Here is a 16,669-nt window from a genome sequence, read left to right on the forward strand (position 1 = left end):
CCTCTGGTACTGCATCCTAAACTAGTGCAGCTGCCTCACAGTTCCTGACTTCCCACTGTCCCCTGGAGCACAACTCCCTGGGAACAGCAGTTATGCCATGAAGTGCAGACTCCTCCTGCACAGGGTGGCTGCAGAAAGGGCAGGTTCGAACACCTTTATGGAGTCAGCAAGCAAGCATGGCAAAACAGGAGTCGAGGTAAGATTCAAAAATCAGTTCCTTTTTTGTAGCCATGTCTTCCATAGTTTTTATTTTACCTTAAAGTTGCTATTGTAGCTAGTAGGTAGAAAAAACTCGAGTGACCACTAACAAGCAAGCGTAACATAGGAAAAAAGAATCAAAATGAGCAAAACTCTCCCATGTTACTTTTCTCCATATTTTTGGAGATAGTCTGCTGTTATAGTAATAAGACTACTGCTATATGCATCAGTTTTAAATATGAGACAGTCCTACAGAATAAACTGACACAATGGCTAGAAATGAAACCTGCAACTAGGCACGAGGTTGTATTGATTAAACACATCTTAAACTAGGGTTTAAGGTAGAGATACACCCAGTGAACTTTGCTTGGGACAAAAAGTGCATTTAAGGGCTCTGATGGACACCAAGCTAATAAACAGCAACCTAACCTTTACACAAAGCCTAATTTGGACAACAAGCTGCTCCAAACAGCTCTGCATAACACCAAAAGGCACGTACACATGAAGGCTTTGAGTGACACCTTTACTCCTGAAAAACAGCTCAATACTTAACCTCACACACAAGGTGCCTCAGAGTTGCAAGATGGAAATACACCATTTCTGGAGCAGGTTTTGGCCTTTAAATGAAAAGCAAATACAATTTTCATTGCTTTTATGTCATCTGTGATCTGAATATTGTTAAAACTTGGCCCTAAAGTTGCTCAGGCTTAACAGTTTGTCTACATGTCTGATCTCTTGCTACAGCTGTGATGCAGGAAGGATGCTGCTACCACCATGTAAGGACCATTTACCAAGAGTTCCATCAGGGTTTTTTGCATCAGGTGCTAAGCCTGATTTTTCCAGAGCAGTGGAGGCCACTTACCTCACTCAGCTAGTCCAGAATGTTTTTGTTTTACAACATGAAAATAGTGATGTTCCCATCTTGTTAGCAAGCTGAATGCATCCTTTGAGGAAATCTAGTGCTCAATCCACAAGACAATTTGTACATGCAGTTCTTTCACAGACAAATCAGAAGGCATAAAGAGATGGAGGCTTTTTCTGCCTCCCCCCAGCTTACCCTCAGATAACATCACTGCTGGAGAGAAACGCTAAGAGTGATTTTATTCACACTGCCTCAGCAACCAGAGAGGAACATGAACAATACAACAGGTTACAGGAGGAGGGATAATGAGTATATGGTAAAACAAACATAAGCACAGTACTTCAGCCTTCCCACTAAGCACGGGATACTCACCTTCCTCACATTTTGTTTTCCTAAAATTTCCTTTCCCAAAAAGACTCTTGTTTACATCATACAGGAAGAGCCAGTTGCTACACTTGTAATGGTGAAAGGTGGCCTGAAGATCTGGCAAAAAGACTTTCAGTAAGTTTACACTAAAGCCAAGCACAGGGTGCTGAACTGCTCACATCCACCAGAAACACTGGCAAGCCCCAGCCTGACCTTCAGCTGTTTCCCACCACAGCAAGCAAACAGGAACTTGTGATGGATATAGTCTGAAAAGTACACTGCTGTTCATCCAAAAATGAAAACCAGAGGTGCTGGCCGTTCCCTCCATTTTGCAGTGTCATACAACTTCTCTGTGAGGAACTGAAGTTCTTGCTGCAAAGTCTCACCCCATTCCCAAATCTTGGTACTCACTTCACTGAAAACAAACCTCAATGAAAAATACTTACCAGTGTGAATCTTTTTCCCTTGACATGATGACCAGATAATACCTATGAATGACATTCTGACACAATTAAGTTCTTAGGACACTCTGTGATGTCATTCACTGCTTTTTTAAGAAACTGCTTATTAGAATAAGGCAAGAAATGTCACCTGTATTTGCCTCCAGCCCACCAACTGATGGCTCTTCTCTTACTAGAAAATTTAAGTTAAAGATTAGCTGAATTTTGTGCAGCTCATTATAGAAGATTAGAAATACCAGTGAGATTCTCCAGCATGTGATAATCATCTTCTCTTCAATGCATTTTTTAAAATACCCAATTATTGCCATATTTAGATTACTCCCTGGATTAGGAGCTGGTACTTAATTACCATGTTTCACTAGTGCTTGTACATCCTTAAATCTGCAACACAGACATATTACTTATAATTAACTTTGCAGTAGGTCCAGTATCAAAGATTCACCTCTCTCTCTCAGTTTTACAAGTCAAAAATTGCCTAATGCATGATAAATAATGCAGGCCCTGTTTATCCCATGCTGTGTGCAATTTTATGCTGGAATTACAAGACTTGTGCCAAAAATGTCCTTGATTCTCAGGCTCTAAGACAGTAATTGGTACCTCACATTCACCCCTTTTTTGCACCAATTAAAACCTGCAGGTGCACTACTGTTGTCATCTGGAATCTAGCTGGTACATCAGAGGTGCTTTTCACCAAATGTGTGCTATTAATAAAATCAGCCCATCAGGGGAATTGTGAATGCTCCATTTGCTGTTACAGTGCTCTCAAGGCCTTCAAAGTATTTTACTAGTGCCAAGACCAGACAATAAAATTTTACCTTTAAAGTAAGCACAGGTTGTCATAAAAACTTACATGCAGTTGGAAATACAACTTTTTCACTCACTCTATGTTTATTTGAAACAGGCAAATTGTATCTTCAGGGCCATCTGAGATTTAAAGGCCAGACATGACTGTTAAGGTCATCTGCATCCTTCTGCTGAACACAGATCACAGAATCTCTCTTTATTTCTCATAAAAAGCACTCTAACTCAGAGAGAAAATGGGCTTAAAAAGACAACAAATTAGTGACACTCACCAATCTTGAGATAGGTAGCAGAAAACAAGATACACTGATGTCAGTAGCAAAAATATGCATTAGTTTAGAAGGGCTGATATTTCACTCAGAGTTCCAGAGAAGGAAAAACCCACCTGCATTTTCTAGTGACTATCTAGCCTCAGTACAAAACCATGAGAAAATGGATTGAAAGTACTATAGGCACTGATCAAAAGTTCCCCAAACTTCTTGTAATTGTTTGGGGTTTTTTTTCTTCCCACTGTACTAAAGGATGGGACTACAGCAGGCATCATGGCACTACATGCAGGGCAATATATCTAATTATGGGGAATAAAAACCACTTTAAGTGATTTCTCAGCAATACTGGCTGAACCAGAATTCAGAAAACTGACTCCTAACAGAACTCCCCTCTTCGGCCTCTACCAGAGAAATGTCAAATCTCTCCATTTTTTAATTAGCTTTAAAGGTCACTCCTCATTTAAGACTCAACAGCAGTCCCATTAAAACTGTGCTAGATTTTGGGTAACTCTTTAATCATTGAAAGAACTATTCTTTTGCAGCATATCTTACAGCTTAAGAGACTTAACATTGAAACAGGAGGGCATCCAACACTTCGGTGCAGAGGTTTCTGTTCAAAAACCTATGGCACACAGCCCTGACAGAGTTTATTTTGGTCCCAAGTCCTCCACATCTAAAAAGGTGTTTTGGCTGAGTAGAATGCCTGAAGTAATTAAGGGATTAGTTTTAGAGCACAACCTTATTTTGCAAAGAGCAGCCACAAGCTGTGCATTGCCAAGTGGAGACCCTAAGAGGAGTTTTCTTCTTCCCCAAGCATGATGAACACAGTACTACCATCTAAATGGATTTGGGCAGACAGGAAGTCCTAACAAGTCACTGAGGGAACGAGCCCTTGGCATCATTTAACATGGCATGCACTTCCTACCACCTGTGGAGGTGCAATGCTTGTACCAGACCCTTGTTCTGCATACAGAAAAGAAAAAGAACATTCCCTCTATGCTCCTAGGAGGTGTCTGCAGGGCATGTGTAAAAATACCTGTCCCCATCCAGCCCTATGCAACTCTGGGTGTCAGTTTTACAGAAATAAATCAATAAAATGATACTTGAAGATGCCTTTAAACAGTGTGCTCAAATTAACAGTCATTGAACTGAACAGAAAGAGTTAAGAAACAACTGAATTTTTACCAACTTTGTTCAGCCAGAGATGACCATAAATTTTACAATGAATAGTGTGAACCTAGGAGGGAATTCTGTTTTCAAACATGCAAAACTGATTAACTGGCAGCATTTTTGCTGAACACATTTGCAGTTCTCACAGGGAAACACATTGTCTAATACTCTCAAACACTTCTTATTTCACCATTAAGCATGTACAGAACTGAATGAGGCAAAAAAGCCCAAACAAACATAAGCATCAATAAACATAACAGATTGTAAAACTAATATAGACAAATGCAGTATTAAGTCAACCATGACTTAAACTCATCATGAAAAACACAAGATTTCATTAACTTCATGGACTTGAAGATCTTTATATATATAATTTGTAAGGAGGTGTAGGACAGGATTGCCACCAGAAAACTGAAAATTAATTCAAAATGCAGACCTCGTATCAGTTAGTGTCTGGACCATGTAAGAAAGGGTAGATTTGGCTAGTTTTCCTCCCAAAATAGAATTCTGTAAATGTCACTCATGACTACAGGACGTTTCCTTGAAACTCTGGATAACCCTCCTTATACTGCAGCTGCAGACAGGGGTGCCTAGGGGAAGGAGGAGAGAGCACATCTGCTGATTCCCTCTACCTGCTGATTTGTCAGCACCCATGCTGAAACACACCTGAATACACCCAAGCTGGGTCACCAAGAGCTACACTCCTACAGAAACCAGGCAGGACTCATCTACATTTGGACAGGGTTCTGTTCTGTTGCACCAGGGCTACGTTGCAGATATTGAAGCGATCTGAACACACTCAGATCTTAAACAGATTTCACAGTTAGCTGTTCTCACATGTAACTTGGATCAGAGCTGACCATCTAACTTCAAACTCCCAGATTAAAAATGGATGTCAGCTACACATCTGTTCAATTTTTTTTCAATTCAGTGAACTGAATACATTACAATCCTGCCATCCCATTTTAGAGTATTACCAGCTTTACTCTGCCTACCCTGAAGGCTCCAGTGAAGCCTCAAGGGGGCAAAACCAGGAAGGACAGACTCTAAACCATCCACTAAATGTTGTAATGTTTTGTTGAAATGAAAGCTTTAGTGTTTACAGGACAGAAAAGGTCTTCATTTTCTGCAGGATTCCACAGCTGCCAAGATGTCTTGCAAAATGCTGTTTCTGTTTTCCTTACTAACCTAGGGAAAGAGAAATTAAAACTGATGTAATTTCATGAATTGCTTCTATACAAATGTTTACTTTGAAAACAAATCAAAGCAGAAATTCCAATGCATTTCTTTTTCAGTGCAGGAATGTTGAGTGTCAAACACCTGCCTTCTTCTGCTACTGAGAACACAGTATGCTAAACCCACAAAAGCTGCAATTGAATATTTAGTGATCTTTTGATTTAATTGCCTGTAGTATTTTGCAGTATTATTCAGGACTTGAGTAACTAACAAGAATCACTCAAAGAACTAGCATGTACTTTTGTCATTACTAGAAATCCTTTTCAACTACCAAATTTAACTTTCCTAATATAAAGTGCAGCTCTTATCCCTTCATTACTTCAAAGGGTTGTATTTATTAAGATGACAGATCTAGTCAAAAACATTTGTAAAGAAAAAAATTAAAACATTCTTAGCAGCATAACTCTGTACTCTGAGGAACCTTATTGCTACAGGAAAGAAACACCTTGGAAAATAAACTATTTGAGCAAGCTGGAGTGTTCTGTAGCACACTGGGATATGCCTTTGGCTGACCATCCATGGGAATGCTGGGCTTTAAGTCCAGCAGATGTGAATACAGATGAGTGTAAACTGCCAAGCAAGTGCGGGTGCTTGCTAGTCAGCTCAGCTCCCAGGGACACGGAGCTGGGGGCTGTGTGTGTGTAAATTATCCCTTCCTGGCAGACTGGGTCCTGATCCAGAGCCCTGTGACCCACTGTGCCAAGCATTACTCACTCAAACAAAACTGGGAAGGTGACTGCAGTTGCAAAGGGGTAACAAGCAACTGTGAAGCATCAGCAAAAGCTTCATTTTAAAAAGTCTAAGAAATTTTCCCCATTGTTCAGATCCCTGCAGAGAAGGCAGGAAGAAATCAGACAAAGACACATGAGCAGAAAAAATAAGTAAGGCCACTCATACAAAGTTGTAGAAAAGCTGTTTGATGAGGAAAGAGACAACACCATGCACAGCATAAAACTCTCTACCAGCAAGGCTCCGCTGCACTCCCTGTATCTGCATTTAGGATGTGAGCACAGGAGTTTGTATCCCTTCCAGTACTACAGTCAATAATGGACAAGACAAAGTATTACTATTATTATTACTGTTGTTGTTAAATAGGTGACAGTTCTAGCTGAGTAATATGGCCCAAGGAGCTACCACTATTTACAGGCACCCACACCCCAGCCAAGTGCTGTAAACCTACACTGTAAAATCTACAGACAGTGGTCTCACCTACCACTGAATTCAAGACAGCAGATCAACATGGGACTAATGAAAAAGTGATACTGAAAAAAAAAAGGGCAGGAGAGAAGAGTAATGAAAAGGAAGATCTGTCTGAAAATGTCACTGTTTTTACTGAGAATCAGTCCAAGCTTTATAAGATAAACAAAAAAACCCACAAAAACAAAGAGAGCAAGACAACAATGAATGCTCTTCAGTAAGGCTATTGGGACCCCGAGGTAAACAATACACAGCACTGATGAGCCAAACTAAATCTCACAGCAAGTGTACTGATATCCTGACTTTCAAAGGACCTTCTGTACAATTTAATAGCTCTTCCCACTCCCTCACAGCCAACAGAAACAATACTACATTTTATCTATCCTTTTTCCATACCTATACGCCAGAAGTCCAGCGAGAGCAGCAGAGAGAAAGCGCCAAGTGCTAGGAAATTTTCACAACTGTTTTACAAAGGCTGTTTGATAGATATAAGTCCCCTCTTAAGATCTGGAGACATTCTGTGCAGGCAGCTTTCCCAGAGAGAACAAACCTCCCAGTATCTGTACTGAATGTACAAACAGATGGGTATGTTTTTAGAAAGGAGTTGAAAATAACTGTAGATGCTGCTTATATTAAGCATTTATGTAATTTGGAGGAAATTGCCACCTAGACTCCAAGCAGGCAACTATAGAGGACAAAAGCTTTCTTCCTCTAACTGTTAAAAATACCGTCAAGGAAACCACTCATGTACAATCTGTTCAAATGGAACCTTTTCTTCTCCCTATCCATTTAACTATTTTCTTTCTTAATAGGCATATGCAACCATACTTCACTAATGGGTTTCAAGCAAGCAAAATTAATAGATGAGAAAATGGGAGAAAATTAGTGTCTGCCAGCTGCTAAGGATAACCTGATCCTATTCATGCCACCATGTCTGCAAATCTACACAGACACAGGCAGTGCAAAAAGAGCCTCTGTAGTTTCACTGCAAAGTTTAGTTCTCAGCAAAATGGAACTGGGTAACAATAGAAACAAATGTGTTAAATATCAGAGCTCCTATCTTAAGTGCTCTAAACATAATAAATTAAACATTTGGGACCAAATGCTGAATTGCTTTTAGGGCATCTGGGCCCACTTACACCAACAAAATATGCTTTCAAGACAGAAGGGACTGTAAAACACCAAACAGCTGTTCTCTCCTCAGAACTGTCCTGGTGACACAAGGAGCAGGATGAAAAACTGAGATGAGCTATTTGAATGCAGCTTAACTCCACATTAAGTGACAAAGCAGGCAGAATGTTTTTGGAAGTTAGCCACCTACTTCTGTACGCTTGCAGACACCATCCAAGTTAGTAGGAAATTACTGATTGTGAGTTATTTGGGCACTCCAGGTTTCCCCATGCCACAGCCCTTGAAGAAAACAGCTGGTGACCCAGCATCCCCTTCAGCTGCTGACACCTCTGACTCCCACGGGCAGGTTCTGCTCCTGCTCATGCACACACTGGAACCAGCTGGGAAAGAGCACGCAGCGTGTCACTGGAGCAAGAGAGACAGATGCTCTCCTGCAGGAGACTTCAGCTCAGCAGGTCTGTGACACCTGGGAATGACTGCAGTCTGCCACACATTTCACATCCATGCTTTTGGTTAATGGATTCACCAGAGATGTCTGTTTCACTAAAGAAACATGCATGTCCTAATCTCAGCAGCGTGAACAGGATGGGTCATTGTTTTAGTGAGGATCTTTTAGCCAGAGAAAAGACCACTCCATTGAAATTTACACAAAGACTTTTGCTGGCTGGAGTCAGTACTTGAGAGAAAGATTTATCAGCAGACTGATACAGCTGAAAACCAAGGGCTGAGTAGCCCCTGCCCTCTGAATATCACCTGATAAAACAAGACAGTAGAAGCCTCAAAAGCTTCCTTGAAAAGCCAAATGCTGTCTTCCAGCCCTGTTTCCTCTCACAAGAGGACCAAATGCATGCACCATGTCCTGCTATGACTGCAGCCCAAGCACTGAATGACTTTCAGCAAGGCTTCTCCATCCCCTCTTCCCCAATCCTACCCCTGTAAAGCCACTCATACAAAATTCACATTTATGTGTATTTCTGTTCAACAGCCTGACTACAAACACACATCAGCTCAGTAGTGGAAAAACCTGGGGGTTTATCTCTGAAAGGAATGAAGGGACTTGAATGCTTATGCAAGGAAAGGAATAATGTCTCATCTTTGCTCCTACTGTTGCTTTAGCATTTAATTACATCAGCATTTAATATACAAACAGAAACTGAAGATGATGATGGGACCCTCAATTAAAGTAAAACCAAGGAACTTTGAGCATTGCAGGTTTTTAAGCCAGCTTTGAATAGGAAACAACATAAATCAAAGGAGTGAGAGGTGCCTTTGTTTTTGTGAAGCATCAAGGACACTGATGTTAAGGAAACCCCACACATGCACTCCTAGGAACAGGCTGTGGTAAGTTCTGCTGTGCTAAGTTTTTGAGAACTGCCCTGTAATTGATCAGAAATGTACTCTGAGGCCATAATATTCTGAAAATTATGCCTGTAAAAGTAACATAATGAATTCCAAAATTGGTTCACTGACTCCAGAGAAAATACACTCCATTTACAACTGTCTTTCTTCTATAAATCATTCCTGCAAACTCCACTGCTGCTTTTTTCCTTTTTTTTTTTCCTTGAATATGACTACTGGTAATATTTCTGCAAGCCAGAATGGAAAAAACCAAAAAAAGCTTTAAAAATCTGACTGTACTTTAGAAGATTTAACTCTTAGGAATAATGAATACCTATACAGCAATAATACTACAGCAAAGAAACCTTTTAAAACAACTGTAGCATTACTTCTGCAGCCCCACACAAGCAAAGCCAGCTGTGTGAGACAGCTACAGTGAGTGCCAAATGGGATTTTTTTTAATAAGGTGAACACCTGCCCATTAAGAATAAAATGGAAACTAAAAAACTTATTTCATGCAAGCTACCCACAGCTATCAACTGGCAGTAACAGTTTTTAAACAGAGCCACATATAAACCAGTAACCTAGAACAGAAAGCTCTTTAAGGATATTAAATATTACTCACATTGAACACTTTAACATCTTTCCTACTTCTTATTTCTTCAACAAGATCCAGTGGCTTTCCCTTAGGTATTGGAATAGTTCCAAGCACCACAGTCCCCGAGCCAGCCAGCGTTTGACGAACAGCCTGAATAAAAGGCTGGCTGAAGAGCTCCATTTTACCAATCTCATCTATGACACAAATTCTTTTCTCTGTGTCACCACCATGGTTTACCTGTGGAAAAGTGCACCAAGAGACTGTAAACAGCAAAACTTAGAACAAGCAACAGACATAATCTCTATGCTGACAAAACAAATACCTCCAAAAGAAACAAATTCAACTGTAATACAGGGGAAAGCGGGAAGTCAAAGCTACTGCTGGTAAATGACAGACTTATAAATCAGTAATTTCTTTTTTAGGACAGATTTTTGGAAGGATGGAAACAACCATACAGTATAAATACCAACTGCAATAGGAAATATCCTTAACATCAGACTTTCTTTAAAGCAGAATCTCACAATGGTCACGTATGAGCTACTTGACAATTAAGAACTGCACTTTGCCTACAGCAGCTCTCAATCATTCTGAGGGTCAGCAATTTTTAAAAACTTTACTCTTCACACTAAATTATGCATTTAATTATGTGATCAGCAGTCACACAAAACAGGTATCTATAAAGAAGACTTCCATTAAATCTAGATTTGGAAGTTTCTCCTCTTGCAGTTGGGATGATGGAGGATTTCACTCTGAGCTCCTGGCTGTCTTCAAAGCTGTCTGGATAATAACCAAGTCATTGCAAGCCTCTCGCACACTAGAGCAGACACATATTGAGATACACCTTATTCTGTAGTCCTAGCCACTGGATAGCAGGAGAGACACAGTTCTAACCACATTAGAGGCTTGTTTTTGCCATGAAGTGAATGCTGTGCCAAGCAGTGCCGTGCTGCAGGCAGCTGGAGCAGCAGGGAAGCCCAGGAGAAAACAAGGGTGATTGCTACTGAGGAAAAGGCAGCTCACAAAGCAGAGGAACTCTTCAACTGCACTGCCTACCCTATTTTGATAAAAGTGACTGAGAACTGTACTCCATTATTTGTAGAAGTGAGGAGAAAATCAACTCAATTCAAACCATTATAGATCCATGAATATGTACCAATACAAGCCATATAGTACAGAAACTAAAAAAAAAAAAAGAAAAAAGATCGAAACATATCCCCTTGTGAAGGAAAAGTATCTGCTTCTGGGAAAGTGAAAGAATTGTATAACATGCATCCTAAAATCCTTTCAAGCTAAGTCCCTACTGAGTAGCTGTTTTATCTAAAAATCCTTTCATAGATCAGTGAGCCAAAAAGCCAATACTAGTCACTAGGTCACATATTGAGGAAGAGAGTATTTTGCTTTGAAAAAAAAACCTGAAAAAACTATCTGTCCTGCCTGACAAAGTTTGCAGAACTAGAGAGATCTTCCATTGTAGGATCTAGCCTATTCTCACTGGACTGAAAAAAGCCTTCAGAGTTGAATTTGTCCTCAAGCCTAAATGGGCATGTGTCCATTCTGTGCTACTCTCTCATCAAACCAGAACATATCTATGATGCTGCTACCCTCATTCCTCATTTGTCTCTCCTTGTTTCAGTTCTCTCATCTTCCTCACTCTCCTCTTCCATTTTGGGCCATCTTCATGTGTGACCACATTCCCACAAAACTGATAAGCAGCACTTTCTATGAGCATGGGCACATGCACTGTGTGACTGCACTGGCCCCAGTTCTTCTCTTCACTTTCTTGTACTTACAGAAAGCCATATAAGTAATGCAAAAATTCAACACTGCTAACACTTTTCTAGGAAGATCTCTCCTGGATTTCAGTGGTAAAAGGATTCCAAGTACAGCACTGGCCTAATGAAGTATTTTTAAATAAAGTATCTTTCTATTTACTAACATCATAAATATGGTTACAGTGAAATTTAACATATAAAAGTTGTCCCATTTTTTTATTACCTCCCTTCTCCCTTACCCCAACATCCTTGCATTCCTATTTTCAGACTTCAATGTTCTTTGACGAAAACAAGAATCAGACCCTCAATCTCATTTTTGCTCCTTGCACCATTTTGGGCTTTTTGTTTTAGGTCCACCAAAAAATCCCTTCTTCCTTGTTCCCTTGAGCTTTGGCAGTGTAGAAAAAAATCACAACAAGATTTTTTTAGGAGTACAGTTCAGCAGCTGCTGCACACTGTTTGTGGTATGCTATTGCCGAAATCAAATCTGTTCTTGTTTAATTTTGGAGAGGGGAAAGGTTGGACTGAGAGAGAGGAAGGAGAAGAAAAAAGCAGTAACACAATATTAGCAAAAGGATAGCAAAAAGATTGTGTGGGAAGTCTTGTCACAGCCACAGCACTCCTTGTGCAGCAGGCTAAATCCCAAATAATCTAGCTGGTATTATCAGTCTGCAGGTATTTATACAATGGTAATCAAAAATATTCACTGGATTCAAGAAACAAATGCTTCTACTCTCGGAAGACAGGAATCAGGAAGAGGGGGAAAAAAGTCTGTCAAGAAGAGCAGCAGTAGAAGCCTTTTTCTTAGACCCACTGATTCCATCCAGTTCTCTGTGGTAAGCCACTTGTGCATTTTGTTTGCTTTCCAGTATGGGACAGTGACATAGGAAGAAATTTCCTACCTGCTGCCTCCTCAGGTCAAGGAGGTCCTGCTCACAGGACTGCCATCTCTCCAACTCAACAATGACAAGAGAACCAGCCAGATTTGTCCCTCCAGCTTCCTAACCCTGGCTTACATCAGAACTAGATGTACCCAAGAAACAGGCCATTAATTAGTATCAAAAATTAGCTGTGTAAAAGGGCCTTCCAGTAACACTGACTATCATAAAGCATACATCTATCAGCAGCTTTCATAGAATACTCACATTTCTCAGCATAGGCAGAACCAGCTGCTCAAATGAAACAAGGTCTACAACATATTGTCCAACCCGGTACTCGCGTCTTGAAGCAGAAGAATCAGAACTGGGACTGAAAAAGAGACATACAATTCCTTCAAAGTACTGAGTTTAGTGAGACTTCACTAAACTCAGTCCAAGTGAATTTATAGGAAGTTATCCAAATAAATCAAATCCCCTTAATTCTTCCTAAGAAGAAAGGGAAAGAAATTCTAAGCCATGCAGTAAGTCATACTGCAGACAGCTTGCTGTCAGAAAATAAATACACCACATGCATCCTTCACAACTATGCAAGCTCAAATTTCAACAGTGTATAGAAGGACAATGGCATTTAAAAGTCAGCAGGTACATTTACACTGAAATCAAAACTCATGTCTGCAGTTCACATCTTTGAATTTTGTTATGTGACATTACAGACAGCATCACAGCAGCATCATCTCAGTATGGGCTGCAAAACCCTTAATCTTGGAAAAATACTCACTTTGCATGTGCTGTACCACACTGTGCTAGGTGCACCTCTGTTATTAGCAGAGTGCAAATTATTTTCCCATCAACTCTGTGTGAATGAGATGCTAAGGTCACACTGGACAGAGACCAAGTTTTGCACTAAGTATGAAAATCTCAGTCTAGTGAATCAGGAGAGAGTGTGAGGCACTCTGCACTTCAGAGGCCCCCTCTGAGGGTCTGAAATAATTTTTTTCTTAAAATTCAGAGGACTTTCGTGGATCAGTCAAACGTTCTGTAAAACAATGCTATATGCAATTTCCCTTTTCATTTTCCACTTCTGTCTCCATAAATCAGCTAGTGGAAACACAAAAATCTTTCTCCCTGCCCACAATAAGCTACTTAACCGCAACCCAAAGGGACCTGGCCTCAGCAGTGTTTCCTCTATCTGATGCAAAATAGCCAGCAAGGGAGAACACCCCTGCCCAGCACATTTTCAATATTTCACTGTGCAACAGACACTGCCTATATATACAATATAGGTATCAGCCAGGACACAAAAACCAAGCAAAGAACTTGACCCTGAAAGCCATGTGTGTGCTGGAAATCACCTTCTGAAGGAGCATTTAACGTGCTCCAGTCCTTTGGACTGGAGCAGACACATAAAACAATAAGCTGCTTACAGTTATTAAAACTTCAATACCTGACTCTAGATAAAGGTCCTCGGTTTCCAGACAGAGTGACAACATCAAATCCTGTTCTCCTGCCACCTTCTCTAACTTCCTGTGTGTAAAATCCATCAATAGGAACGCCTGAGGATTTTAGAGCTTGAGTGACTTTCTGGATCAAAGTAGTCTTTCCAACCCCTAAAAATAAAGAATGGAAAAAAGCACACAGCATTAATCTTGTCCTGCACTAAAAGCCCATTTTTTTAAATGCCACAGTAATGATTCAGTTCAGCAGGAACATTGATTACTTTTGAAGGTTGCAAATTACTTTTTCTACACGGTAGGAAAGAACAGAAGTATCTTTTAACATTCACGCTGTACTGACGCTGTAAAGTCTCACCACAGAATGGCACAAATATCCCAGGCTACCAACGAATTTGTTAGCTTAGATGATGCATGAGCAGGCCACAAAACTTACCACGAGGCAGGTGGCACAAAACTGATAGCCAAGCTTGCTGGAAGACTGACTGATGAATCCCCCTTTCTACCACTGATATTCACTACTTTTAAGATCAGAGTTAAGTTCACCCCCTTTTTAGATCAGAAGGTCAAAGCTGACTGCTATTACCAGAAGCCTAACTGGCACAAAGGACACACTTCTTCCACTGATGTCCTAGAAATCAGAAGCACTCAATGTCCCTGAGATACCAAACCCTTATAAAGTCCCAACAACAGAAAACTTTTCCTTCTGGTAACAGAATCAAGAGACATTTTGACCGGATAGAGAGAAAAGCTTGTTTATAGTGAGGCCAATAAAGCCATGAATGAGGCTGCCCAGAGAGGTGGTGCGATCTTCACATACTTTAATGTTTTCAAGACATGACTGGATAAAACCTAAAGCAACCTGGTCAGGCCTGATAGCTGATACTCCTTTAAACTTCCTCAAGTCTCTTTTGACAATACCTTCTGACCCTATAATTTAATTTTCTTACCCTATTACAGGTCCTTAAAACTCTTGCCACCTGATATCTCCTTGCACACTCTGATGCACCTTTTACAATGTGAACACTGGCCATGTTCCAGACATCCTTTCAGTTTTTCTTCTCTGTCATAGTACAAGTTCATCCCTCAGTGATCTCCTTTTAAACTCATCTTTATTGCCTCTCACAAAATTTAGTGCTATCACTTCATTTTTAACCACTGCTTTAAAAAGTTCAGATGATAGAAAATAATCCTGCAGAATAAACCTTCAAACTCCTGGAGATAAGGAACACAGACCAAACATGAGATGCCTAAAGATGACAACAGAAATAATTTCAACATGCACACACCAAATTTCTAATTTAGACTTTAAGCAGATTTAGGAACCTCTTTCCTAACAGTCAACACCAATGACAAAATATTCTGTGCCTTCAAAGGCATGTAGTCAAATGCCTAAGCAAATTTTTCAAATTTGAAGAAGAGGGCTTCCTGGCAGTTGAACAACAAAAAAATGCCAAATGCGGCATCCTCAGTTATCTAACATCTTTTCAAGGCCTTGTCTCTTGTAAGTGAATTTATACTAAATTTGCTAAGTGGATTTGTTAGCTCTAATTTTTTAACATTCATTCAGTAAACTGCCAAACAAGCTAGAGTGTTTCAAACTACGTTTAAGGAAGCTTGAAGTTAGGCATTTAGCTAATCAAAACAGTACATCCAATTTCAAGTAAATGAAGAGAGACAAGACCTAAGCCACCCTAACCTCTCTATCTCCTGAAAGGCTGCCTTTATTCAAGTGGTTGGAAAGCCCATGTGAAGTGGGCAGAATGTATTCCTATCTCAGGCCAACAGCAGCATTTAAAATAGACAAGCATCTGCAAGATATTCACAAAAAGGAGAATTAGGCCCACTGCTTTACTCGCACAGCACAAAGGAAAGTTCTGCAATCATAGTAACTGTCCAATTTCTTTATCAACCGTAAAGTTTGACCCTCATACAATGTCCCACTCAGTCTCCACAATAACCAGATTCCCTTACCATGACAAACTACTTCACTGCTTCAATCAAGGCCTGCCCATCCGGGACACCAGTTATTACCTACACCCGCACTTCACTGAGGCTGGAAGTGCTAAATCAGTTAAGTTACAGGAAAGATGAGCTCTCCGAAATTATTAATTGCTGCAGTTTAAACTGAAGCAGGATTACTTGTCCAGGAGGTGTTTTTTTCCCCCCAACACTGCACTCCAGGGCAGAAGCCAGGGACAAAGCAGCAGTGCCTGGAAAAGTGCATGGCTTAGAGGACTGGATGGAGAGGTAAAGTGGCACTTTAATAGGAACAAACTAATTAGCGCAACAGCTCTGACCTCGACCCGGGGGGGCGGAGCTCCGGGCCCGCAGCCGCGGGAACATCGGGCGGGGCCGGGCCCAGCTGCAGCTGGAGGCGCCTCCGAGGCATCCTCGGAGCCCGGGGCCCGGCAGCAGCTGCCTTCCCCCAGCTCTAAGCGCCTCACAGCCCCGCCGGTGCCGCGGAGGGCCGGGCCGGGCCGGGCCGGGCCGGGCCGGGCCGAGCCAAGCCAGTCAAGGCCAGTCAAAGCCAGGCCAGGCCAGGCCGTATCCCAGGCCATCCCCTCGGCCGCGCCACCGCCCCTGCCCGGCTGCCCGGGCTCCTCCCGCCCCCATTACCTGGGGGTCCCGTAAGAAACACGTGCTTGGACATAACTCGGTCCCCACTCCGCCCTCACCCCCGCCCGGCGCTCCGCTCCGCCCCCAGCCCAGCCCAGCTCAGCCCGGCCCCGCTCCGCCCCCAGCCCCGCTCGCCCCCTCTCCGCTCCGCCCCGGGCGGGCGGTGCCTCTCGAGGCCTCGGGCACGACGGGCGCTGCCCGGCCTGAGGCCGGCTCGGAGGTAGGGCGAGGCTCGGGCTGCCGCTGTGGTGTTTACAGGGTGGTCGCAATTTAAGGTTAGGGAAGAGGAGGAAAAAGGCAATCAGTTTCCTGTTTGAGGGCC

At 41.7% G+C, this 16,669-nt stretch overlaps 1 protein-coding gene across 3 annotated transcripts; it reads right to left on the minus strand.

The window, feature by feature from the left end:
- Window positions 1-1,278: 1,278 nt before the first annotated feature.
- Window positions 1,279-16,449, minus strand: NTPCR (nucleoside-triphosphatase, cancer-related). 3 transcript variants are annotated; one of them, XM_064708516.1, is made up of 5 exons: window positions 16,348-16,449; window positions 13,722-13,884; window positions 12,545-12,647; window positions 9,655-9,864; window positions 1,279-5,315 (listed from the first exon to the last, which is right to left on the minus strand). In XM_064708516.1, exons 1-5 carry the CDS (start codon window positions 16,379-16,381, stop codon window positions 5,247-5,249), a joined length of 579 nt encoding a protein of 192 aa, XP_064564586.1. In that variant the 5' UTR covers window positions 16,382-16,449; the 3' UTR covers window positions 1,279-5,246. The 3 variants fall into 3 exon arrangements, with proteins under 3 accessions (XP_064564586.1, XP_064564587.1, XP_064564585.1); XM_064708517.1 differs by lacking the exon at window positions 16,348-16,449 and adding an exon at window positions 16,029-16,195 and having other exon boundaries at window positions 1,279-5,310; XM_064708515.1 differs by lacking the exon at window positions 16,348-16,449 and adding an exon at window positions 16,029-16,190.
- Between the last annotated feature and the right edge of the window lie 220 nt (window positions 16,450-16,669).

Source organism: Zonotrichia leucophrys, chromosome 3 (genome assembly GCF_028769735.1).
Source record: "Zonotrichia leucophrys gambelii isolate GWCS_2022_RI chromosome 3, RI_Zleu_2.0, whole genome shotgun sequence".
Taxonomy (NCBI): domain Eukaryota; kingdom Metazoa; phylum Chordata; class Aves; order Passeriformes; family Passerellidae; genus Zonotrichia; species Zonotrichia leucophrys.

Coding starts and splice junctions, on each gene's coding strand:
- NTPCR (XM_064708515.1), bottom strand. CDS start 16,074: ATGTTCCCGCGGCTGCGGGCCCGGAGCTCCGCCCCCCCGGGTCGAG. Junction 12,648..13,721: donor GGACCTTTATCTAGAGTCAG/GTATTGAAGTTT, acceptor TCTCTTTTTCAG/TCCCAGTTCTGATTCTTCTG. Junction 5,316..9,654: donor AAGATGTTAAAGTGTTCAAT/GTGAGTAATATT, acceptor CTCTTTCCCTAG/GTTAGTAAGGAAAACAGAAA.